The 25,508-nt window shown below is 50.4% G+C and overlaps 1 protein-coding gene across 3 annotated transcripts in view; it reads right to left on the reverse strand.

The window, feature by feature from the left end:
* The window catches only part of LOC104691716 (vascular endothelial growth factor receptor kdr-like), a 120,707-nt gene that overhangs the window by 76,777 nt on the left and 18,422 nt on the right, over positions 1-25,508 (reverse strand). For all 3 annotated transcript variants that reach the window (XM_039571845.1, XM_039571843.1, XM_039571844.1), the window contains exons 2-3: positions 11,755-11,851; positions 7,922-8,124 (exon numbers count right to left, since the gene is read on the reverse strand). In XM_039571845.1, the coding sequence (XP_039427779.1) occupies positions 7,922-8,124; positions 11,755-11,851 (300 nt within the window). The remainder of the gene's footprint in view (positions 1-7,921; positions 8,125-11,754; positions 11,852-25,508) is intronic.

Genomic DNA, 25,508 nt, shown 5'->3' on the forward strand with positions numbered 1-25,508 from the left:
CATAGGGAAGGAGAGGCTTTCCAGCACTTTCCAGGCAGCTGGACTGCTCACTTAGATAAGCAAATATAAAGTGGCTCAGCTTTGGGGCTTAACAGAATGACAAAGAATAAATTCTGAGCTAATCAAGTGCCAGCTGATACCTTTGTTATGGTTTGTGCAGACAAAAAACCTGATCCTTCATGAAACTCCTCGGTAGTTCAGACTGACGGTGGCGTGGAAAAATGATCTGCTGGAACATCAGGAGTGTCACTGCCAGCTTTACAAACACGCTCACCACCTCCAGTCCACCAGCAATCTGTTAACTCCTTGTAACAAACTCTCTCAGAGACAGAACTTCTTGAAACAAAAGGGACTGGGTCACTTTTCCTTCAAAATGATAACCTCAGCCTCGAGGAAGATCTCCAGTTCCAGGTGGTGTAAATCAGTTGCACTCAAGTGTTGCAATCTGGAGAGCTGTGGCATGGGAAATGCTGGTGTTGTCCTCTCCACAGTCACCAGCACTGAACTCAGGGAGAATTTCTCAGCAAAGAAACCCTTTATGAAAGCAGAGTATTTCCCTGTAGCTTGGCACATCTGTTTCTCCCAGGCTGGGAAGGTGAAATGCCCTATGAATCTCACCCAGAAAGAAACACCCAGCAATTCCCAGAGGATAATTAAAAAGAATGATTTACTGTGGGCTGCAAAGCTCGTTATATGTGAGGAAAGACAAGAGCTGAAGCACGCTGGGGACTTATCAGCTGCAGCCCCAACGTGGAGGCGAGGGAAAGGCCCCTTCCCCTGGGTCTCAGACTGGATGTCTGGCTCCCAGGTCAGTGGAAGTTTGCAGGAAGCTCAGGCAGGCCAGGGTGTTGTTTTTTACCCAGCAGGGCTCAGGAGGGAACACAAACAGCTCAGCCAAGGAAGCCGTGGCAGCAGGATGGAGAAGGGAAGGGACTGTCCAACACCAGGGACAGCCAGGCTGGGAATCAGGCATGGAACACACAAAAGCAACTCAAAGGTCAAGTGTCTACAAGAACATTGTTTTCCTCCAGACAGTGAAGCCCTTCATGTTTAGATGCCCGTTGTGTCCAGGAGATCAGTTGCTGCTCGAGAGGAGCTTTGGGAGGGTCCTTCCAGCTCGGCTGGGCAATCTCAGCCGTCCCCTCACGCCTCCGCGGTGGCAGCAGGACAAAGCTCCAGGACGCGGGTCCGGGACACACACAGGACTCCCTGTGACACCTGCTCTTTGTTCAGTGTCACCTGCAGAACAGGGGCCTCTCTTCAGGGGCTCTCCACTTGAATCCCCTTCTCAGAGGCATCACAGCCCCATCCTGCCTGAAGCTGAGGGGCTCAAACCCCTCAGCACTGCACTCAGCATGTTGCAGATTCAATCTCTCCTACATTTCTACTTCCCAGCACTGTACCCCCTGCCTGTGCCTCTGAAACCTCCTCCTGCCACACACACACAGAGGATTTTATACAGGATTTTGGGTGCTTTTCATTCCTGCACCGTGACAGCAATTTGTCTCGTGGTATTTGTCTCCCATCCAAGGCCCCGGAGTTGACATCGCCTGTCCCTCCAGGTGCTGTCAGCCCAGGAGCACGATGAGCACTAAATGGCCTTTGAGGACAGTCATTCACGGCTGTTCATGGCCGTGAAATTCCTGCACAGTCTCATTTTGCCTCTCACTTTGTTCCAGCTAAGGATAATTCTCTCGCCCTCGCCGTTTATTTTCTTCACTCGGCCATGCCTAAGCTGGGGAGCCTGGGCAGAGTTTCACAGGTTCTTTAAGTTCACGTTTTGACATAATCCCCATGAAGTTCGTCTTCATCAAGGTCAAAAGCAGCAAGAAGAGGTTTATAACCTGTTCTTTACAGTAATAGCAGCATTGGCAGTGCAGCGACACTTCGGGCAGAGCATTTTGGAAAGATTCACAAGGAAACAGCCTGGTCTGCTGAATTACCCTGGTGACCCATCAAAGCTGCCTCTAGGTACAGGAGTAACTGCTATAAAGGCACTTGTTTTGAATCTGGATCTTTGAAAATGAAAGACCTTTCCGTTTGGCAGGCCAATGAAAAGAATTGGTGGTGGAATGTTTAGATTAAACAGAAAGCAGAATATTTTCTCTTCAGGCAAAACAAAAGTGACTGCAAATCCCCCAGAAGCCAATCTGAGTCAACATGAAGCATTCTGTTTTGGTCAAATGAAATGCATTCTTCCCCTGGAGATTACTGTTAGAAACACAGGAATATTTGTAGAGGAAAAAAATATTACTCTAAAAAGTGTTACTTCAAAAATGATAGAAGCAAAATGCTTCTCGCTGCCAAGCAAATAAAGGCAAAATGGAAAGATTTCTTTTGAAAAATCCCAACAAAACACCATAGAAAAGGAGGCCTCCATGCTTTGTCTGGAATTATGTTTCAAGCAGCAGGAGAATTTATAAATTCTGACTCCTCCCACCAGATTTTAAGCAGGCTTTGACTTTGTAGAAAATATTCCCCAGTTTTATTAAGAACAGATCTCCCACCATGGGGAAGGCTCAGCAATTAGCAGCTACTGAGTGGATAAAAACCAGGAAGGAAGCAGTGGGGGAAGTGTGGGTGATTTTGGCCTTTGGACTTCCATTTAGAAATTCTTGATCCATGAGGAAGGATCGGCTCCTCTTCCTGCTGGGCTGTCAGGAGCTGTCACTGACGGTGCCAGGAACTTCTGCTGCTCCTCCAAGGCTTGTCTGCTTTAAAGTGAGACCCTTTAGGATATGATTTGAAGATAATGCCTTGAATCAGAGCTAAAAGCATCTCGATTTCCCTTGGATCTGGCCCTTATTCCCTGAGGGACAGCAGTGAGGGTGCTGCACAGGGCACAGCCTGTGTTCCGTGTGCTCTGATGCTGAGCTGGGATGTGCAGCCAAGCCCTCCCAGTGCTGCTGTGGGACAGGGACAGCCACTTTATCTGCCTGGCAGACAGCTCAGCTGCTGCCTATCTCAGCTGGCCCAGGCTCTGGCAGCAAGTGCAGCTGTCTGCAGCCTGAAAGGAAGGAGAAATGCAGCTCCAACTCTGTTCCCACTGGTAATATCTCGAGAAAAGTGAGCCAAAGCCCAGAGCTGTCACCCTGGCCCTGCAGTTCTGCTTCTCACTTTTAGATTATCTCTGTGAACTGTCAAGAGGATTAAGGAGGCAGAAATCAGCTTCAAAGAGCATCAGAACCAAAGTATGATCTCATCTAAGGGGTGCTTCCATGCACTTCCAGCCTCTTTAGATTCCTCGTGGTGGGAAAGGGCTGAGGGTGATGGGGCTGCACATCCCTGGCCTGTGCTGTGGGTGAGGAGGAGGCTGTGGCTGATGTGAACTCCACCCTGGTGCGGCACTTGGACCACCTCTCCTCACTCTTTGTAGCAGCAAGGCAGAGCTCCGGCCCTTCCCTGGAGCTGAGATGCTCCAGCAGGGAGATGCTCCAGCAGGACAAGCTGCTTGGATGCATCCCCCTTTTCCCTCTGGAATGGCCTCAGCAGGACTTGTGCTCCCATATCAATGTCTGTCTTGCTTCAAATTCGATTTCCAGCCCTCGTGCTCTGGACTTCTGGTAGGACTGCACTGTGGCTGGTGCCTCCATGCGTGCCCACATGGGCTTTAGAAGGAGCCAGAACTCTAATTTTCTGCAGGGACATCCTCTGGATTTCCCGTGTTCCTGTGAACGTCAGTGCTGAGAGCCAAATGGGTGGAAGCAAAGGAGTCCCCGAGTCCTGTGTGTTCTTGACTCACTCACACTGAGGTGCTGAAATACCAGTAGCTGATGGCTCTGGGTGGGCAGACCCTGTCAAAATGTTCACTCTTCGAATGTTTGTGTGTCCACTGGGACAAGCAGGAATTGGGGAACCCACCCCAGGCTGCTCAGACCCTCGTGGGCAGCCAGCACTGGGCTCACACACAGCATTTCGTGCCAGCTGCAGTCGGAGGAGGTGAGACTCGTGTTTCTGCAGCAGTTATTTGAGAACCAGCACTATCATGGCCATAATTACTTCAAGAAATAAAAGAACAGCCCTGCTTTGCATAAAAGAAGCTGAAGGATGTGTGTGGCTGGCCCCACACACTGAGGAGGTGCCTCTTTTAGCCCTCCAGCTCTGCCATCAGCAAATGCCATCAGGGGGTGGCAGGAATCCCAGCTTGGGAACCTGGATGAACTTTTCCAGACACTCTTTGGCAAGATGTGCCCAGCTCCAGTTACCTCGGCACTAAAGTCACACAAGGTGGAGGCAGCAGGGTTGGGTGGGCTCATTCCTTGCTCTGATCACTTGCTGAGGGGTACAGAATGTGCAGCAAACCCTTGACTGTGACACAGGGGCTGCTGGGGGATCTTGGAGCTGGGGCAGGATTTGAGCCAGGAGCTCTTCCAGCTGACACCCAGAGGACTCTGACTTTGCTGACACTGACAGCATTTCAAACAGCTGAGAGCTGCAAGTCCTGACTCGTGTCTAGACTGGAGCCTGGGGAAGCCCTTTGGGAAGGTGGAATGAATCTTTGCTTGATTTGTCTTTTTTTTCCTCCTTCTCTAAGCCATGTTAAATTTTATATGTGCCCCAGTGCCGTGGTTTCAGCTGGGAATGATACCTGTGTGTGTATATAGGACAGGAAAGGCAACGAGGCATTGGAAAACGTGGGATGTGGGACCTGGCATGATGTAAAAGATACGGAATAAGGAGTGGATGTGGACCTGGTTTTGTCTGGGATAGAGTTAGTTTTTTCTAGCTGGAGCAGTGCTGTGTTTTGGATTTAATGTAAGAATGAAGTGGATAACACACCAAGGGGACCACTGCCAGGAGGACTGTCTGCATTTCCCCACAGCCTGCCCTTTCCCTTGGCACAGGGATCCCAAAGGCTGGAATAAATGAGTGTATTCCTCACAGGGAGGTATCCCTTGGTCAGGAGGGGTAACTGCACAGGGCAGATGGAAGCAGTTGCCGTGTCTGGGTGGCTGTGGCAGCATTTTCCACGGAGCTGCTCTGCCCATCCAGCCCCACAGTGTGGGACCAGACACTGCCTTTCCCTGCAGAGAGTATCCCTCGGAGCTGCGATGGAATTCACGCAGTTAAGAACTCCCAACTCTTCCTGTTCCAGCCCTGGGCTACTCTGTATTTCCAACAAGGAGATGGGCAACAGGAGAAGGGGTTGTCTTCCTCTTTCATTAAGATCCTTGGGGCTTGCAGCTGCAGCGGGAGGCAGAAAAGGCTTCGGGAACAATTAATTCAGGATGAAGCTCCTGAGCTGTGCCTCCCTCAGTGCCGGAGCTGAGGGGTGGCAGCTGTCAGGGTCCCCCCTGACCCCGGGGATGTGCAGAGTCACGGCTCCACCACCCCACAGGGAGAGCTGCGAGTGCCAGGTCCTGCCAGAGCCCACAGACCCCACCAGGGAGGCTGGAAAAACAGGAGCCAGCACAGGAAATAATGGCCAATAAGCAGGGCTTCCGACACAATCATGTTCTCATTTCGGTGTCAAGCAGCCGGCCAGGAATGAAGGGAAAAATACCATTCCCCTTCCTTTTTTGGCAATAATGGCTTGTAACCTCAGAGGAATCTCCAGCCTTCAGGGGCTGGCTCCACATTTTCTCCCTCCACCTGGCTCAGCCTCACAAACACCCTGCTGAGCACTTGCTGTCTCCACAAAACATCCCCAGAGATGAGCTTTGGGTCTCACCCCTGTCTGGAGCTCCCAGGGATCTGTGAGTTCCCTCCCTTGGAGACAGCTGATGGGTTTCTCAGTGCTGCCCAGACACTGTCACAGCAATTTCCTTCAAAAGGCACATTTAAATATTGAAGAAAGCCATAGGTGTGCTCTGAACTCCTTGTTTAAGTCCAGAGCAGTTTCCTCGTCCCCAGGAGAGCCTGCTGGCTTCCAACAAATATCCACAGGAATTGAATGGGAGGAAGAGTGTGCCCTGAGGACAGACCCATGCTGAGGTATAAATAGCTCCTTTTCACGGGGCCAAGCAGCTTCCTCAGCCTGGCAGGCCAGATCCCAGCAGGAACCTGCAGCTTCTGCGCTCAGAAGAGCCATGCTTTGGGGTGCACAGGACAAGCTGGACCATTTTCCACTCATTTTCCTTCCATGACTTTTCAAGCACAGGAAAGCTCTGAGTAAGAGCTCTCAGAGCAGGGAGGACACGGGACACAATTAAAGTGCACCTGAGAGGGTGATTTTGTGCTGTTTGTCAGCAGGGCCTTGGCACAGCAGTCTCAGCAAGCAGGAGGACATCCTGCCATTTTTTTAGATCAGCTCTGTTCCAAGAGCATCCCCGGAGAGGTTTTTCATAACTTGGGATATTTTCTTCAGGAAAGTGCTCAGGCAGTCCCAAAAGATCCACGACATTTCCTGCACGTGCTCCTGCCACAGAGTAATGAAGGGCTGGGTAGGCAGCCAGGGCACTGAATCAGGGGAGAGAATTGACTTTCCTGGAGTGTGGGACGGCTGGGTTAACAATGTTGGACCTGGGGCGTCTGAGCTGGGTGTAATGGGAAAAGGAAACAGCTCAGCACAAGAACCAGGGTGGATAAAGCAACCAGAGCACCAAGAAAAAAGCAGAGAAAGGAAGTAGAAAGGGAGAAAAAAAATGACTTCAGGAATTAAGAAGTAACACCAAAAAGCCACTTTCCAATTAGAGGAAAACTTGCTGGGAAAGCAGGACAAGGGTAGAAAGGGACTCTTTTCAACAGGCAGGAAAGTGTCACCCACATGAATCGAGCAGGTGTGTTCACCTGGAGGTGCAAAAGCTGATTTTAGCTGTGTGGGCATATCAGAGTCCCTTGGGGGATGGAAGTCACTCCTTGTGTTGGCTCACCGTCATTAGCAACACCCTGAGACCCTGAGTCAGAGCTGCCCAGCAAAGATTTACGTTTTCTGGAAGCGTAGGTTTGCAGCACTCTTCAAATACCATCAGACAAACTCACTGCCTTGCCAGCATTTGTGTGAGTAAGAGGATTCAAAGAACCACATTTTAGCGTTTACTAGGAAAATGAAATGAATTCATCCCCATGAGCATTTGTGGGGTAGCGAAGGCTGAGCCCATCCGGCACCAGAGGAGTTCGTGTCATCCCCTATTCAAGGCACTAAAAGTCAGCTCCTTCATCTGAGGATTCACAATCTCAGCTTGGAAGATTCAAGATGATTCAGTGTTTAGTAATGCATTTGTCAAGTAGATTTGAAAAAACCCCAGCATTTGGGGGGAATATTCAAACAAAAATTCCCATTATTGGAATGGCTGTTCAATAGGTTGCATTCACTCAACCATAGAGGACCATGCTCCTCTGAAGTTCCTGCTGCCATTTATTCTTGGATCTGAGCTCGATGATTCTGACACGTGGGGGAGAGGCAGCTCAAAGGGAACCAAAATGAGCAATGGGATATTTTTTACAATGAAATACATCCAGTGCAGTCTGGTAGGGAATGTCTCACAGATGTGAGGACAAAGCAGTACATAAATGTGTAGGAGGGAAGGAATTACAAAGAATCCTGTTGGGAAGGTTCATGCCTGGGGAGGAAGGGAAAGAGAGAGGGCTTGGGCATTCAGGATGAATCTTTAGAAAAGCACTGTGACAGCAAAACCCTTTAGGATTGAAGAATTCAGTCTTGAAAGGAAAGGATGTTTAAGGAAGTCGGTGGATCTGTTACTTGGGACACTAAAATGATGGGAGAATCCAGCATTCCAATCCTGGAACTGAACAGGATGGGTGATCTCTGGTTCTCACATCCATGTCCCTGAGAATTCAGCTGGCATGAAAATCCGGCTGCCATGAGAATCCACCTATATTTGGTCTGTTCAGAGTGTCAGAGCTGCTGCTTCCTCCTGGGTCAGCGGGGAGGTGGGATCTGGGAGAGCCCCTGCATTGCTGGTTCTGCCTCACACAGCTCCCACAGCCGAACACAATTTAAAAAAATTGGAATTCTTACCTTGGACAAAGACGTAGATCCTGGCCACAAGCCCCTGGTGCTCGGGGGTGCTGTTGAGGGCACAGCTGAGGTACCCGGTGTCGTTGGCCGTGGCTCTCCTGAGGACGAGCTGGCTGCAGCTCAGCCCGGTGACATCGCGGCAGCCGCTCACGTGCACCCGGGGGTTGTCCTCCCTCAGCTGCCAGCTCACAGACGGGGCTCCCCTGCCAGCACAACACACCCAAATCATACAGGATTCAGGCAAAATTGGGCCTTCCTTCAGGCTAGTTGTTCCCAGTGCTCCTACCCTTGTCATTCCCAAATAAATGGTAAAAGTCGTCGGGTGTTTGCACTTCCACCCATCAGAAATTGAGCTGGATCACCCCACGCTGTTCCTCAGAGCAGGGGACATTCCTGAAATACTCCCTGCAGCAAGCTCCTGGAGAAAAGTTTAATTTCTCTTCTGACACACTGCCTGAACACAAGTTTGTTTTTACAACACTGTATTTTAGCCATTTCAAACATTAGAAAGCATCAGGTAAAATTGTATGTTTGTTCCAGGCGGAGGACTTTGCATATTTTAACAGCTAAATTAATGTATATTTTCTTGCACCAAGTCTGCATGGGGAGAGGAGGATATTTACGTAATTTCCCATCACCTTTCTTGCTTAATCAGCAGTGGCTCAGTCTTGATTTTTGTGAAGGCCTTGGAACTAACCAGGTTAAAAATCTGGGAATATCTGCTCAGGACACTTTTTTCCCAATTCCCCTTGTGACAGCAGCCAGAACATCGAGCCAGGAGGGCAGAGGATGCACATTCCACCCAGCCGACCCCTCTGCTGCCGGATCTCCGAGCACAGCTCATGGCCAATGCAATTTCATGGAGTTCAGGCCAAAAAGCAGGGCCTGGGTGTCACCTGCTGCAGGACCCAGGGCTCCCAGCTAGTCCAAGCCACAGCTGGACGTGCTGGTCCTGCTGTGCTGGAAGCACCAGGCCATGGCAACAGGAGCTCCTGCAGCTCCCTCTGAGGGCTCTGGGGATGGACCAGAGACACCACACAGGCCTATGAGATGAAGATGATGAGGGTTTCTGTAGCAAACTGGTTTTCAGTGTGGAAACTGGTGGGTCAGGGGGGTAATCACCCATGGATTTTGCTGGGGTAGAAGATGGTGTTAGAGAGAGGGAGCTCTGTGTGTGTTTGCAGAGGAGCCACTCTTCCCCAGAGCAGGGGGCTGGCTCCCCCCTCTCACTCTCTGAATACCCACTGGCATTTGCTGAGCTGAGGAAGGAGAAAGAAGCCCTGGATTTTCCCAGCTGAGAGTTGCCAGGGAGAAATCCGGTCTAGACACACTGACCCAGGACCGAGGTAGTAAGGCCCAGAGTGGCATCTGTGTGAAATTCCCAGCTAGCCAATAACTCCAGTGGCCTGCAGTGGGGCAATAGGTGCAGTCAGAGCATGTCTGCCAGGACATCCCGGGACATTTCCACAAACATCCTCTTGGCCCTCGTTCCCGCCCGTCCCTCTGTCGCCTTCCTGCAGAGGAGGCGGACATGGAGCTGAGCTCTTGAGGTTATTCCCAGCACAAAGCTGAAGGAGAGCACTGGGAAAAGTGGGAATATCCTTTCTGGTGAGCAGCCTCGCCCTCGTTCTCGGATGCTCTGGTGGCTTGGACAGCCCTACCCCACGTCAGAGCAGCTTCCTGTCCCTTCCGAGCACCCCGAGCTCTGTCCCCACCTTACCCACGTCATTAGTGACTCCAGGACTGGGATTCCTGGCCCGGAATAGGGAACAGAGCCAGTTCACATGGAGACACGGCTCCCAGCACGTCACTGTGTCCCTGCCCCTCCTCACCCACACCCACCCTGGTGTCCATCGGCGCCAGAATTCTGCTCTGGTGGCCCTGCAGGGCAGCATTGGGATTTCACACCTGTGCTTCCTTAAATCTGCCCACTTTTCCCCCCTACACACTTTATCCCAGTGGAAGGTGAAGCCTTTGCCTGTTGCTTTGGGATTTTCACACATCTGGCAGAGGGGAGTGGCAGCAGCAGCTTCGGCCCCAGTACCACAAGCCAGGAAATCTTGGCCAAGAACCTCAAAAGCCTGGAGCTGAGGGGAGGAGGGACATTCCCACATACCTGCCAGGGCTGCTGCCTCCTGCTGTGCCCCACACAGCCCAAATGCCTCTGGAAGCACAAAGAATTCCAGAGCTCCCCAGGGGCAGGAGCTAACCTGTGAGTGTGCAGAGGGGGCAGGAGGGCAGACATCCCCAGAGGGGCTGATCCAGGGAATCTTGCATTCAGAAACCACACTTCCCTTCTATTCCCAGCTCCTGCATGACCTGAGCCAAGGAGCTGAAGTGCTCCAGGCCCTGATCCCGTGTTACATCCCATGCTCACATCCTGTTGTGCTTCTCAGACCTTTCATGGGGATTTCTTGCTTTGCATCCATAAAGCAACGTGGGACTGAAGTGCTAACAACTCCTTCAGCTATTTATTCATCTGGTGGTATGAGAAAAGTAGGGTGCTCCTCCAGATTAAAAAGGTGGTGGATGGAGCACTGCTGGGAAATGCTAATTTAATTGGCCTGGGGCACTCCAGGGACCTCGAGTCCACACAGGTTTTATGGAGAGCACCACTGAGATGTTAAAGGGCTGCTTAGACTTTATTGCCATCATGTTTGCTGTTTGCCAAGCTAAAAATACCACTGGAAGGTTGCTCTGACCTCCTACGCCACATGGCAAGCCGGAGGTATTTGGAAAAAAGCTGCCTTACACTCCAGGAGAGATCCCAAATTTACACAGGCTGAGTCCATTCACCTTTCTCTACAACAAAGAATTAAATCGTCTGGGACAAAAATCAGAGGAGATGTGTCACCATAACCTAAGGCTTAGATTCGCCTTCCCACTGCTTTTTTTTACTGCTTTCAGTAACTTCTGTTGCAGGAAACCATCCAGGCAGTGGCTCCAGCCAAGGGAACCTTGCAAGAAGGTGTAAAAACAATGTGTGTGTGTGAGAGAGAGAAATTGTGAGAGTTTGTGTTACCTTCAGCCTTCTCTCCTGCAACGCTCTCAGAAAAAAACCTGAGGAGCAACCTCTGGCAGCAGCAAAGTGTAAAAATCCCCCTCAGAACAAGCAGCACCTCCATCCACCTCAGTCCAAGGCCTTTTGTGGGACCCAGCAGCTGCTGTGTGTTGTGGCACAGCACAGTGCTCTGGGTGTGCTTCTTCCTCGTGTGTCAGCTGCATCCCCATCCCCAGAGCATCCTCTCCCTGTCATCACCCAAAATCCTGCTGGTCCTTGCATGGCTGGTGGCACACCTTGTGCCAGGACTGAAGAGCTGCTGTCTTTTACAGCATCAGCACTTGGGGTTTTCACAAGTCCTGGTTAAATTTGATTTAAAGGACAGGTTATGTTTGAACAGGTTGGGTCTTTGAATGTGCACACAGTGACTGCTGCTTATTTAAGTGTCTGTGATGGGTAGGTGGTGGCTCCTGGAGATCTTGTTTGTCATTTCCTCATGGACAGGGAGCAAAGGAGTGATTTTAGCTGCAGAGGAGCTGAATCTGCCCCTTTTCCAGAGAGGATTTCCAGCCATGTCCTCAAGCACGGTACATCCCGCTCCCATGAGCTCTCCCCTGTGCTGACTCAGGGCTTTGCCTTGGCCCCTCTACAACACGAAGAATTCGGCCAAGCTGACCCCAGACTCTCCTCCCTGCTCTGTCCCAGCCCGTCCACCTCCTTCTGCACAGCCCCAGCTCCCAGCTGGCCGAGCATCAGGCTCTGCTCTGTCCTGGAGCTCTGCTGGGCCAAACCAATCAACACAAGAAACGCAGAGTTCTGGAGCAATCCTTACCAGCATTTGATTTTTAGGGTGTCTCCTGGTGAGATGACGATGTGGTCCTTTGAAATGCTCAGCTTTGGTTTCTGAAAAAGCTCTTCCTCAGGGAGACCTGACCCAAAAAAAGAAGGAACCATCATTAGTTCAGACGGGCTATTCACTGGCGTCAGGGCAGCACAATGCACTCGGGACAAGCTCTTTGTTTTGTAAATAGTTCCTAATTTGGGGGCCCACACAGTGCTGCATTCATCCCGTGCAGTTCAGCTGAGTGGGGTTGGTCGGGAGGTGCCCCCAGTTTGGTTTTGTTCCCTTTATTCCTCTCTCTCTTTTCCGACGCTGAGCGCCTGCGTTTGTGCCAACAGTGTTCCGAGCCAGCTTTATTACTGAATTATTGCAGATTTAGGAGAACAGAGTTGTGTCAAAAGGATTTTGCACGCATATAAAAGTGGAAGGAGTCAGGTGCTTGGGAAATAATTCGATGGGTGAGCTCATACATTACATTTGAATCAATGGGAGGAAACAATAATTCTGGGGAATTATTATAATGATTCTGGGATCAGCATTCCCAAATCAGCATTCCCAAATCCTGTGTGTGAGCTGAACCCCAGGCTCGGTGGGCACAGTGGTTGGGGTGATGCTCCCAGGGGACTCTGTGACTCTGTCAGGTCTCTGGTGACAAGGGGCATTAATGACAGCAGTGACAAAGGTCTCTCTCATCATCTCCTGGCCCAGGAAATGTCTCCTGCCTGTGGAACTGTCCCCAGGAGAATCTGAGTGTACACCTACAATGAGACAACGTTCAGAAAGTGAAACTGAGAAGAACCAGAAGCAGAGGCTGGCCAGGCTGGTTGCTTTGTCCAAATTCAAAGCAACATAATCAAGGAGAGGAGAAACCAGGCTCAGATAAGGATCTCCACTTCCAAAGCTCTGACATTAAAGTCGTGTTTTCTTTCCCCTCCTGCTCTTCGAATCTCTCCTCCTTTGCCTCGCACTCGATAAGCCAGAAATCCTCACTGGGCTCCCAGCACAGGCATTATTTGCAGCAGGGAGGGAGATAACATATCTAGCAGAAACACCAGGCTTTAACTTTTCAACTGCACAAAGCAGTGATTTTCCTGCCTCCTCCTCTCTACTCTCATCTCTTTGCTGCTTGATTTCAGTAAATGCTCTTTGCCTGGCATCAGTGTGGGCAGTGACTCGCTCCCGCTTTGGAGTCTGGGGCTTCTTCTGGGAGCCCGTGGAGTTCCCGTCAGGAACTCAGTGGAGGGCAAGTAATCTCATGGCACCCCAGAGTCCTTCCAGAGGGGATCCTGCCCAGACACCACGGTGCTGGACTCCCCTTGGAGCCACTGACCCGTCCTACAGACTCTGGCTGGGGCTTTGAACCGGTCCTGGCCACCAGAGACAGATCCAGCCCGCTCCCCCCTGCTTTGGCAGCTCCATCTCCAAAGTCCTTTGCAGAACAAGAAGTTGGAGTCTGGCCAACACAAACTCCCTCCAGTGGCTCTGTGTGACATTATTTAGCACCTCCAAACTGCCATTCCATGGAATGCTGGAGAGGCAGAGTAGCCAAGGGGCTGCAGCCCCGCAGTTCCCATTTCTTTTGGGAAGCACTGCTGTTCCTAAACCCCCTCAGGACGGCGCACGCAGGGAGCAGCACCACACTGAGCTGAGAACCAGCAGAAAAAGCCCCAGACTCTGCAGGAGGAGACACTGCCAGGCCAGTCCATCCTTGCTCTTGGCTCCAAGTCCCCTCTGGATTCCAGACAGAGCCAGTTCCCACCGGGAATGGGCTGAGCTTTGGCACAGGTTCTTCCATGGTGCTGAGGTATTTCACAGCCCCTCCAGACTGACTGTGCTGAGCTTTGCAAAAATGCTCCAGGATATGGCCAACAGCTTCAAATTTGTCTGTCAAGTGCCATTAATTTGCCAGCTGAGGGGGGTTTGGGTCCCCGTAGCTCTTCCAGGATCTGCTCTGGGCTGTTGATGCCGTTACTTCAGCCAGGACTTAGAAAATCCTGGGGTTAGAAATAAGATTATTTCTCTCCTCGTGTGCCTTCAGTTGTTCTTAGGGCTTAGGGGGTCTCAGCTGGTGTCTTGAGCTGGGCTTTTGACCAGCCTGGATTGTAGCTCTCATGGGCAAGTGTGGCACTGTCAGAGGGTGTGGGGTGAGAGCCTGAGCTCTGTTCTGACTGCAGAGTCCTTGGGCTTTTACAATACTTGACACCGTTTTTGCTAAAAGAAAGAAAAGTATTTTTCAATTATTCTGTTTTTGCTCCTGAGTTACTTCTTGCCCAAAGTTTATTTTGGCTTGGGGAGATAAAGAACAGAATAAACAAAGTGGAATTTCAGTGCTTTTCTACCCCACAGAGGACAGGAGGAGAAATTCCTGTGCCACACACACATCTGGTCTCTGCTGGCAGGTGACAGAAGGTTTGTATGAACACAGCCCGTGCCCCTTCTGCCACACCAGAGCTGAGTGGGCTGGGAAAAGAACATTTTGAGGGCAGAACAGAGAGAGTAGTGAGGGCAAGGTCAGGCTGTGCTAGGGCAGGACACCTAATGCCGAACTGGCAGAGTCACACCTCACAACATTCCTAACCTCCCCATGTCCCGTTAGAGCTAGACTTGAGTTTTTGGAGGCAAAGCTGGGGACAGCCCCAGGGTGTGTTGCAGGAGGAGAAAGGGATCTGCTCCACTTTCATATTTGTTGTCTGTGTTTGAGGAGATTCATGCTTTTAGCGAGGCTTTAGGATGCTGCAAGGGAGGACCAGGCATGGTCCTGGCAGTGCATCCCCCCTTTTCCACAGCCCTGCTCCCCAGCTTTTTTCCCTAAACCCAGGACCCACAACCTGCCCAGGGTGGGGTGGGTGACCTGCTGGGCTGAGTCCTGCTGAGGCTGAAGTGCTCTGAGTGCACTGTTCAAATTGCAATGCCCAAGCCCAAAAGAACATTGTCCTCTCCTCCCTGTTAAGTAATTCTGGCCCTGCTCCAGGGCTACGAGGGACATAAAATTAAAAACGAGCACTCATTACTGTGTAATGACCATGGCAAAGCTCCTTGTGAGGGCCACAGGGAAAGTCCTTGGTGCCACAGCTGTCCCTGCCATTCCCTGTGGAGCTGACCCTGCTCCTGTTGAGCTCCTGGTGCAGCCTCCTTCCACAGATCCCTGGCATGGTTTGGGATGAGAGGCTGGAGTGATAATCCTGCAGGTTTGGCAGGGAGCTCGTTGCCTCCTGCAGAGCTACAGAAAGGTCTCAGCACCACATTCCCCTCTGTGAGCCAGGGGGAAGGACAGGCTCCTCCTGGGAAGGGAACATCTACTCGGGCTCTTCACATCCCAGCCCTGCCTTGGAGCCAACACAAATTGGCTCCAGCAAGACAAGAGCAGCATCTCCAGGATAAAGATGCCCCTGGAAAGAGCCCCAGGTGAGGACAGGGCCTCTGTCCAGAGCCTCCTGCACCATTTCTGACTCTGGGAGTGTATTCCTACCTCCAGCTCAGCCTTTAACATTCTGCTCTCGGCAGCAAAAACCGCAAACACAGCACAACCACAAATCCTCGGGAGTGAAATGTGAAAGGTTGACTGATACATTATCCAGGGGAGAAAAATATATTGAAAACTGCTTTTCCTGGGATAATCTGATTTTGCAGCACGGCCAACATTAAACACGAGAGGCTCCCCAGGCAGAGGGTAATGGGTGACCTCCCTCACCTCTCTGTCAGATGGTTTCCAACTCCATCTCACTTGGCACGGGGAGATCCCTCCCACGCACAGCCTGATGCTCCATCCTGGGCCCAGCAGTGAGCAGGGATAAAAAGTATTTTAAATCTCTGTTCCTTATTGTAAGAGCCTTCCTCCAGGCATCCTCTGGGCACAGCAGCTCTCCCTGGCAGAGCCCTCACAGACGGCTGTGAGCCTGGCCCTGCCTCGGTGTCGCTCAGTGACAGCTCAGGCAATGTGATACCTGATTAAGGGATCCAGGGATCCCCTCTGGCCACGGGCAGAGCTGGGGGACAGAGCCCACACAGCCCCTGCTTAGGATGATGAGGAAATAATTGCTGGGCAGAGCAGAGGGTGCTGTGCTGGCAGCGAAATGAGGCAGGTTAGAGCAAGGGTTCTGCCAGGGCTTGGGCACACAAATAGCTTTTTGCACATGGGTGAACTCCTGGGACTGTTCATGTGTGTCAAGTCCCTCTTGACCAGAGAGCCGGGCCCTGGGCACCTCAGGGCCCCCTGGAAAGGACTGGAAGTCAGAGTTTGGAGCTGATTTGAGTCAGGGAAGGAGGGTGACAGACACACAACATTTAAAACCTGTTTTGTCACTGCTGAGGATACTCCTGTGAGCTGTGCTTGCCTGGCACAGGAAATCCAGGAGCTCCAAGAGCCCTGTGGAATCACCGGGAGCTGTATGGACACCACACCTTGCCCTGGTCACCAGTGAGAGGTGAGCACCAGTGACTGGGATGGTGCAGAGGCAGAGCTGTCCCCTCCCCTCCTGCCAAACAACTCTGTCCCTGCAGCAGAAACAACACCAGGGAAATGCCAGTGTGCTCCCCTCTGAGCTGCCAGGGCCCCTCATCACGGGCACAGTGTGAGCACACCTCAGAATGAGCAGGTGCCCGTGTCAAAGGGTATTTTCATGCTTCCATCCCCAAGGAAATCTAGTTTTGCTGGAATTGGAGAGCTCAGGGATTCACTGAAAAGCTGTGTGTGTTTAAACCAATGGCCTGCAATCATCTTAGGATTTATTTCAAGGTTACCCCCATGGAAAGAGAGGACACCACAGCACTGCCAGCATTATTGGATCACAAGCCTTGCAATATTTGGGGTGTTTATTAAGTCTTCAGCTCCTGGAATCAGCTTTCCCTTGTTATACTCCAGTGATTTTCTATTCTTTTTAAAGGTTTAAAAAGACAGCAGCAAATGACTAAAGAGACCCATCTCCACCCCTCTTTTTGTTGTGGATTTGGACATAGGATTTTTGATTCTCCTAGGCATTAATGAAATGTTTTGTGCTCTCTATTCATGGTGCAAGATCTCCTAAATGAAATGTTATTGGTCCCACTGGCTTTCCCAGCAGAGGAGAAGGGAGGCTTTTGTGGGGAAGGTCTTGGCTGTAAGTCAGAGATAAAACTTCCAATTTTTGTCTTTTCTGCTGGCTGGTGAGCTCTGTGTGGAGGCACTGATGGGAGCTGAGGCAGGGCAGAGGCTGCAGGTGGGGAATGTGTAGGTCGGAATCCTTTGGGGAAAACCCCTCTAGACCTAATGTGGTTTGAGTGCCTCTCTGCCATTTCCTGTGCTCAGGGAGCTGCTTTTGATCAGATTATTTGCTCTCTCAATTCTCCGTGTGTCTATTGAGGGTAATAATTTGTCTGTGACGATTTAAACCCTTCATCTTTCCCTGTGCATCTCCACTGTGCTAAGCCACCTTTCCTAGAGGAGGAGGTGAGTAGGGGTTCAGTCTCTCACAGCCTCTTGCCAGGACTCTCTCCCTTGCCTGCTATTCAGGCTGAACTGTTTTTAAGGAAAATGGTTCATCAGCTTTTAAAGATTTTCTATTTCCTTTGTTTGTTTAGGGGGAATGCTTACTAGAGGCCTCTCTTCCTGTGGTTTTCCACCTCAAAATAACCAGGAATCCCCCAGGGTGGCCCTGCTGTGGGTGGGCACAGAGCTGACAACCTCCAGGCCAGAGCCAGAGCTTCCCTTCCTACAGAAGCCAAAGAAGTTCATCCAAAATTAAATTAACAATCGCAAACTCATCAGGAGAGATGGCAAAGATTCCTTCAGGATATTCAAATGCAAGTGTTAACCCAAGAGTATCTCTGGCAAAGCAACAGGATTCCTGTTCCCATTGATTTTCCCAGCCAGGGAAGGCAGGATTTGCTCAGCTGAGTCACAAGAGAGGGGAGCAGTTCCCACCCATTCCTTGCTGCCTGCTGCCAGTGGAAGCTGTGTGAAGCTCAGCCAGGGGCAGCAGTTGGGGGGTAAATGATCTGAAGTGACAACAACAAAAAATTAAATCATTAGTCTGGAGCGGGGAGACATCAACAACAGCGCAGTAAAAACAACTGCTAAGTGGAGAAAGTGTTTGGAGATAAGATATGGCTTTGGCCCAGCTTTTGGGATTTGTTCCTACAAGGCTTTTCCTCACCTGCAGATGCATCAGCGCTTCCTGCTGAGGTGGCACAGGATCACCCTGGTTTCCTCCTGTAATCAGCAAAAGCCTTCAGCAAGGCCATTGAATGCTCTGGGTGCTGACACACAAACCCTGTGAGCTTTCCTTGGGCTTTCTGCAACCAAAACATCACCTTTGGGGTTCACCTGCCCCTGCTCCAAGGCAGCTCCTGGAACTACAAAGCCTTTGCTGGCTGCCCACGCTCTGCATCGCTGCATCGGCCGCAGATTTATGGAAACAGGTCACAGAAAGCCACTCCAGGTCAAAATTGTTTGGTTGTGGGCAACAGCAGCTCATTAATCAGGGCCATTGTTTTCCCCCTGACACCACAGAGACTCCCCAGGAGCAGCAGGGATCTCAGCACCCCGTGCTGCTGGTGAGCTGGGCAGTGAGGGGACACGTCCTTGCTTTGGGACTGGCTGATAAGCCAGGAACACGGATCCGCATGAAAAATAAACATGAAATCTGGGAAAGGAGGTGGCAACATCTGCAATCATCTGCCAGGCACTCAAGCACAATTTGAAGTATTTAGGAAATGTGGTAATCTCATGTCGATGGAAAAAAGGCTGGAAATGTTGTTACTTCTTGATCCAAATTATGGCAATTCCTCTGGGAAAGAGAAGACCTGGCACTTCTCCATGATGAGGAGATACGCAGACCCAGTGGGAACGAGATGCACAAAAAAGGAGCCCCAAAGACTCTAGGGGGAAAAAAAAATCCAAAAATGTGAGGTATGAAGCCGTCTTTGCCTCTCCCCCCAACGTGGTCTCCTGAGAAAAGCTGGAGGGCTGCAGATGCGAGTGTTTCCAATGATTCCCAGACAGGATTACTTCATCAGCGCTCCAGACATAGCTTTCCTTCCTCCTCACTGGCCGTCCCCAGGACAGGGCACATTCCTCAGGCAGGGCTGGGAGTGAGGAGGGATGGGGGCACCCAGGGGGCTCCAGGATGACCCATCCCGGGGAGCAGCCCCGGCCAGAGGCAGACACAGCTCTGTGGTGGCTTTGGATCACCCTGTGCTCCCGCTGGCCAGCCCGGCCCTTCACCTCCTCCCACGGGACTCAGGGAGCACTTCCTGCACTCCAGAGCTAATCCAGCATTTCTCTGGAAGTGAACCTAGCCAGGATTTCTCTGCTTTCTCCAGAGCACTGGGTAGGAAAATGGGAAGGGGGAAGGCTTCCTCAGAAGGGGGAGTGGAGGGACAGCACCGACTTCTGTTCGCTGTGACAGGGACAGACCCAGGGAATGGCTGGAGCTGGGCCAGGGAGGGTTAGGTTGGATATCAGGAAAGATTCTTCCCCCAGAGGGTGCTGGGCACTGCCCAGGCTCCCCAGGGAACGGGCACGGCCCCGAGGCTGCCAGAGCTCCAGGAGCGTTTGGACAGCGCTGCCAGGGATGCCCAGGGTGGGGTTGTTGGGGGGTCTGGGCAGGGCCAGGAGCTGCACTGGGTGATCCCTTGGGTTCCTTCCAGCTCAGGAGATTCTGTGATCTATCTCTGCCTCCTCTGGGCCCTTCCCAAGCTTCCCTGTGTCCCTGTGCCAGCTCAGAATTGACCCCACAGGTGAACTCCTGGTGGTTTATGTGAGTTTGGATGGATAGAGCTGCAGATTCTTATGGCTTGTCAGCCCAACAGCTCCTCACAGCTACAGACACCAAACCTGGACCAAGTTGTGGTTCCAGCTTGTCCAAACCCTGCACTAAGCTGCCTTTAATCCAATCAGAATCCCTGTCTGCAGGTAATTTCGATGAGGTGAGTAGTTACTTACAAAGCTGCGGATGCTAAGGAAGGAAAGCTTTCAAACACTTTTACTTTAATTACTTTATTATTTTGAGGAGTATCATCAGATCTGCTCATTTATCAAAGGTGACACGTGAGGCTAAGGAGTCAACAGCAGTAATTCATGGGCTTCGTGTGTGCAGCACTAAACACTGTGCTCACTCACACATCAATGGGCTTGGATTTGGCACTTCTCTAAATTTCTCTCAAACTTATTTGTTTTGTACAGCTGCAAATAATGAAAGCAATTGTTGGGCTGACTCAGTTCCAAGAACTATTCCCCAACCTACTCATGTGCACAGTGAGGATCAGTCACTCTTGAAATCCATCCTGAGATGAGCCAGGTCCTCCCATGAAAACACAAGCAGTGAATCTCTATTGATTCACCAGTGAGTTCCCTCTCGCTCCTGCCCAGTTTTACTCTTTGCACTGGACTTTTTAACCTGGAATTAAGGGCTTGCCTACACCCTGGTAAGAGTCGAGCTCTCCAGGGGGGATGTTTTGTTGAGGAGAATGGACTTTTTAAAAGTTAGAGCAGTGGTTGAGAAGTTTTCAGTAGGTTTTCTGTACACTCTTGTACCTTTTTCATCATTTCCTTTTGAAGCATCAAGAAATCAGATTTTAAAAACCCCAATCCTTTCCTTTTTTGGCTGGCTATGATAAGTTAATATTCATTTTTTCCTCATTAATCACATCCCTGCACAGGTATTGGCAGCCTGGAAGCGTCTGTTGTGGCTCTTTACTCCGGTGGCACTTCCCACAGAGGGGACAAGGTGCACCAGGAGTGATGAAGCTGCAGGTGGGTCAGGCAGGATACAGAGAGATTTGAGGCAGGGTTTATCTCCCTGCAGGCAAGAATTCAGTGTTTAGGAGGCAATGCAGTAACCCAGGCAGGCATCAGCTCCTAACTGAGCCCGGCTGCCAGCAGAGGTCAGGATTTAAACTGGCACCAGAAAATGTTAAGGAGGGATTTCCCCGAGCTTTCCACGCAAGCTGCTGTCAGTGGGGAGCTGACATTTCTGTCACAGTTCGATCCAACCACTGGTTTCACACGTGTGGGAAATCTGTCCTGGTGTCTGCTTGTAGAGGGCTGACCCAGTCCCTGACATCTTTAATTGGGAAACAACTTCCAGCAGTAATTTAGGGCAGCCAGACTCAGTTTAGGGGTGCTTGAAAAGTAACACTCCTATAAATTCGTAGTAAACAGATGGAAATGAACTTTCCTCGGGTTAAAGAGGTTGGTAAATGAAGTTTCACTGGGCCACAGCACACAAATTAATGCACTGCCCAGCATGAACTCCAGATAAAGTCCCACTTGAGGGGTGCTAACTTTGAACTTTGCCTGGCCTGGCCATTTCAGTTCTTAGAACGTTCGTAACCAGAGCAACTTCCCGTGTAACATGAGGCAATAGCAGCAAGTGAAAGACTATTTCCAAATAGCCAGTCAATTAAATCACTGTCCCAAATGTCAGCTTGTCCTTTGATGATAAAGTGCGATGGTAATTCATCCTAAGCACAAGGCTTTGGAAAACTGTAAGATGGATCCCCTGGGGAGACATTAAAATGGCCAGAGAGGAAGAGAGAGAAGTTACAAAATCCCTGACACTGTGGTTTAGCAAAATGTGGGTTTCTTTGAAAGCATTTTTTGGTCTTTTTTGCCAGCACTCAGCCTCTGCCTGGATGTGTCAGATCAGGAGGATGCTCTCTCATGTTCCTCCACCACCTGCAGACTAAATCCATGATTCCCAAATCTTTCTTCTTGTTCCATCATCCACTGGCACATGAGGGAGTTGGGAACCCCTGTAACTACCTGTACCTTATCCTTGAGCCCAGCACAGAATGAGCTTTCTAAGATCTGAAAAAAAAGAAAGAATTAAGTCCAGCTGATGGGAATTATCAGGAGTGGATCATACGTGGGCCTTCAGGTGCTACAATAATAAAACTGTTGGAAATGGGAGTGGTTAACAGGAGAGGCTGGAATCATGGCACCTCTGATAACAAGGGCAACCCTTTATCTGCTCTTTCTGTTGGCAAGAGTCTGGGGAGAGGAAAGAAACCCTTCCCTGGGCTGAGTTACATCAGCCTGTGTAATTCAGCTCCCAAAGGAAGCAGCAATGCCAGCCCTATCTTTAGGAATATTTAGAATTAGATGAGATAAAGTGCTGGGAGATGTCCTTCAGAAAACATTTGCTGGTGCCCCACATGGAGCAATCTCTGAGAGCTCCAGCTGCCACATTTGGGCAGTAGCTGATGTTCTGCTGAGCGGCCAAGCAGGGCCTGGCTTGGGGCACAGGACCTGTACCTGTCCCTTTCCAAACCTTTCTGGTGCTCCCTCAAAGGCAGCGTGGATGTTCTCAGCTTTGGACTCCAGAGTGTCCCCAAACCAGACCTCAGAGAGGACTGGGGATCTTTTCCAAGAAAGGCAAAGAGGAATTTGGGTGAATTCTGCTGAATGACAAGAGGGTGGCTTGCAAAGCTCTGACCATGCTCCAGAGCTAAATCCTACTTGCCATCAAGGACCTGCCCAGGGAACACCAAATAATTATGGAAAAGCTGCTCAGAGAGACCACAGCTCTCCTCAGGCCACGCTTCCCAAGGTTTCCTGCCTGGAGCCTCGCTGCTGTGAGCTCAGCAGTGATCCCTGCTCCCTGGAGCTTCTGGTCTGTCCTTGTAGGCAGCACCACACAAATTCTGCTGTAAACTGGGCAATCGCCATTTTCAGGCCTTTATTCCTCCTCTCCATCTCTTGCCTCATCCCCAGCCCTCTTTTCTAAGAAAAATATGAGCCTGCATGGAAAGGCTCCTTTGTAAAGAACATCTGTGTCCTCCTGTGTGATGAATCACTGACCTGCAGAAGGAGCAGGCCAAGGGAAGGCCACGAGAGGGATGGGGCTGAAATCAGATCAGGGAAGGTGGATGGGCAGGGTGAAGCAGAACAAAAGCCCACCCCTGTTAGCATTGTTTGACCATTTTTCTGTGAGCGATAAATCCAGAAGCAAATGAGCCAGAGCCTCCTGAGGTCGAGTCAATTGATGTGCCACACTAAACAGAGATGGGTTTGAACAAATACAGGGGTTGGTCGTGTCAGGAACATGTGAATGCTCAGTGTCAGTAAAATCTGCTTGGTGGGTAATTACTTTGTTTTCTTAGTTTCTCTGCCCGTTAAGGAGCAATGGGCTGAAGCTGACTTTGGACTTGATGCTGGAATCTGTTTTCGATCAGGTCCGTGTTCCACTTCTGTCGGCTTTGTGTGCCTGTCTCAGGAGGTTTTCCCTTTTTTTTTCTGGCTTGTTTTGAAGGATAGCAGGTTGCTATTTTGGGAGACAAGATAAAAGCTGTTTGCTGAGATGGGGAGAGGGAACCTAACCATCTCCTTAAACCCAAGCCCAGTTTCAGTTACATTTCCGCAGCCCCGGGCGATGTTTTGTTACCCTTCGCCTGCAGCCTCCCTGGGCAGCTTGGCCTAACTGGGTCTGGTTTCCTCACTGGTTTGCATTAAGCTGCAAAGTACCAATCGGACCCAGGGAATTGGCTGCAAATCACTTGTGAAATCCTTCTTAATGACAAACTCCATCAGGCCGTGGAGCAGGGCTTCAATCACTTCCTCAGCCTGCACCGCACTCCTACCCTGACGTGACCCCAACTTCTCCCCTGTTTGTGAGGCTTCTCCACAGCTGTGACATAATGTTTGTGATGGCAGGCTTTGGAGGAATTCTGCTCGTGGCAAAGCAGGAATCTGCTTCGAGTTAGCACTGCACATATTTATCAAGTCTACATAGCGTGGCTGCCTGTTGACAAAAATCCCTTCTCCTGTCCCCCGCAGGTTCCCAGAGGAGCTCGCTTGGCCCACAAAGGTTTGGAGCTAAAGCAGGTTCTGGTGTCTGGGAGCAGCCCAGAGAAGGGGCAGCAGATGGGTGATAATCCACGTGTGATGCCCAGAGCCAAGCTGTGTTTTTAGTGCCAGATCCTGCCTTTTGGGTGGATTTGGGAGTGCTCAGACACTTCCAGGACCCCTCTGCCATGCCTGGAGCCATTCCCTCCCTAACAGGTTGGTTGAGTTGTATCACATCAGTTCCTCATCTGGAAAAACCGTGGCATGGGGAAGGGGGTTGCACAGTGACCTGGAAACGGCAGATTTGCTCTGTGGGATCCTGATTTTAAAGGTGCTTTACTGCAGCTGCTTCCAAGAAAAGCAAACACTGCCAGGTACCGGGAGCAGCCCCGGGTCGCATTAAAGCCACCTACGCCTCTCGGCCAAAGCTGGGCAGGAAATTCTTCTCCCTTCATGTCTAAATATTTAAGACCTATTTATTTATTTTAATTCCTCTGGTGCATAGGGATAAAAACACAAATCCTTCAAAGGTTTTTCTTATTATGGAAAGCAGCAACAGAAAAAGACTCGTCTAAAAATAGCCGGATATTTAGGGCAGCCCCCGGTAGTGGGAGACAGATCCAGAGCCTTGATTCCACCAAGGAACGTGGTGTCTCCAGCATCCTACGCCTCCATCCCAACAACAAGGTCATGGCATCGTTGGGATGTGACCGGAAGCACCGTCCTGACTGGAGAACCTTTCCTGGAAAACCGCTTCTGACCCAGCCACTTCCCACACAGGATTTTGCCACAGCGTAATTTTCTAATGAAAAGCCATTTTTTTCTTATAAAACCCCAAAGTGGTTCTGTTTTTCATATGGATTTTGGAGCAGAAACAACCATGCCACTGTTTGCTTTTCCTAAAAATCTCACCTCTTCACCCCACAAGTTTATTGCACTTCCTATAGACCGCCAAAATGTGCAGTTGTGCTTTGAACAGTAAAATTAATTTGGGTGCTGGATAGTTAACAAAATCAACAAATATGACTCTGAAAGTAATTAAAAGAGGAGGGTTTGGAGCTCTCTCCTGACTATTTCTTGCAGAGGATCCAAAGCCCTGGTAAGGAATGCAGAACTATATGAAAATGACTAAGAAAAAAGAGAATGATGAAAGTTCAGTGAGCACCGAAGGAAAGCAAAATGAAAACTGGATGTCACCAAGTAAGAGAAATGTCACCAAGACAGAAAAATGTCACCATTTGAATTCAGGAGGAGCAAAGCACCAAGGTGGGAGATGAAAGAATAATGCAAATCCATGCAGGCAGTTAAAAAGGTTCCCTCCATCCCAATTCCACACATACAGCCTTGATTTGCTGCACTAAGAATTCAGAGAACTAATCCCAGTAATGAAATCCAGACCTGAGACCCTGCAGAATAAACAAACAGCTCATCAAGGTAGAGCCAGCGTTTGCTGGGGTTCTTCTTTCCAGAGTTCTGCTCCCTCTTGTCTCCATTAGTCACTAAAACTTGTGGTGCTGCACGTGAATTTTGGCCTGGCAGAGGTGACCTGTAGCTCTGAGGGATTTCTGCAGTTGCTGAAGGAAACCAACAGGTTCCTGGCACCCCTTGCTGAGCACGGGGGTGTTTGTGAGGTGTGGCAGGGCAGGAGGGGGAAGAACGTGCACTGCAGGCAAACAGAATTGCTGGAAAAGCAAATAGAAGTAGCTTTGAATTTTCCCTGGATGTGCCAGGAGGTTACAGAGATGTCTGGATCTGCATGGCCAAGCCAAGCCAAGACCAGCCACTGGTGCAGCCACCAACAAGCAATGTTTGGAGTCGAAGGAACACTCTTGGGTTCCAGCTGGAAAGGGAGGCCCAGCATTTTGTTGCACTCTCAAGCTGTCGAAATGTTTGCATCAATTGAAAACAGGCTCTTGGGGGAGAGTAAGAAAACAGGGATGAACTTTCAGGCTGAGACCTCAGATGCCAAATTGTAAAACCC

This window comes from Corvus cornix, chromosome 4A (assembly GCF_000738735.6).
Source record: "Corvus cornix cornix isolate S_Up_H32 chromosome 4A, ASM73873v5, whole genome shotgun sequence".
In the NCBI taxonomy this organism is placed as follows: domain Eukaryota; kingdom Metazoa; phylum Chordata; class Aves; order Passeriformes; family Corvidae; genus Corvus; species Corvus cornix.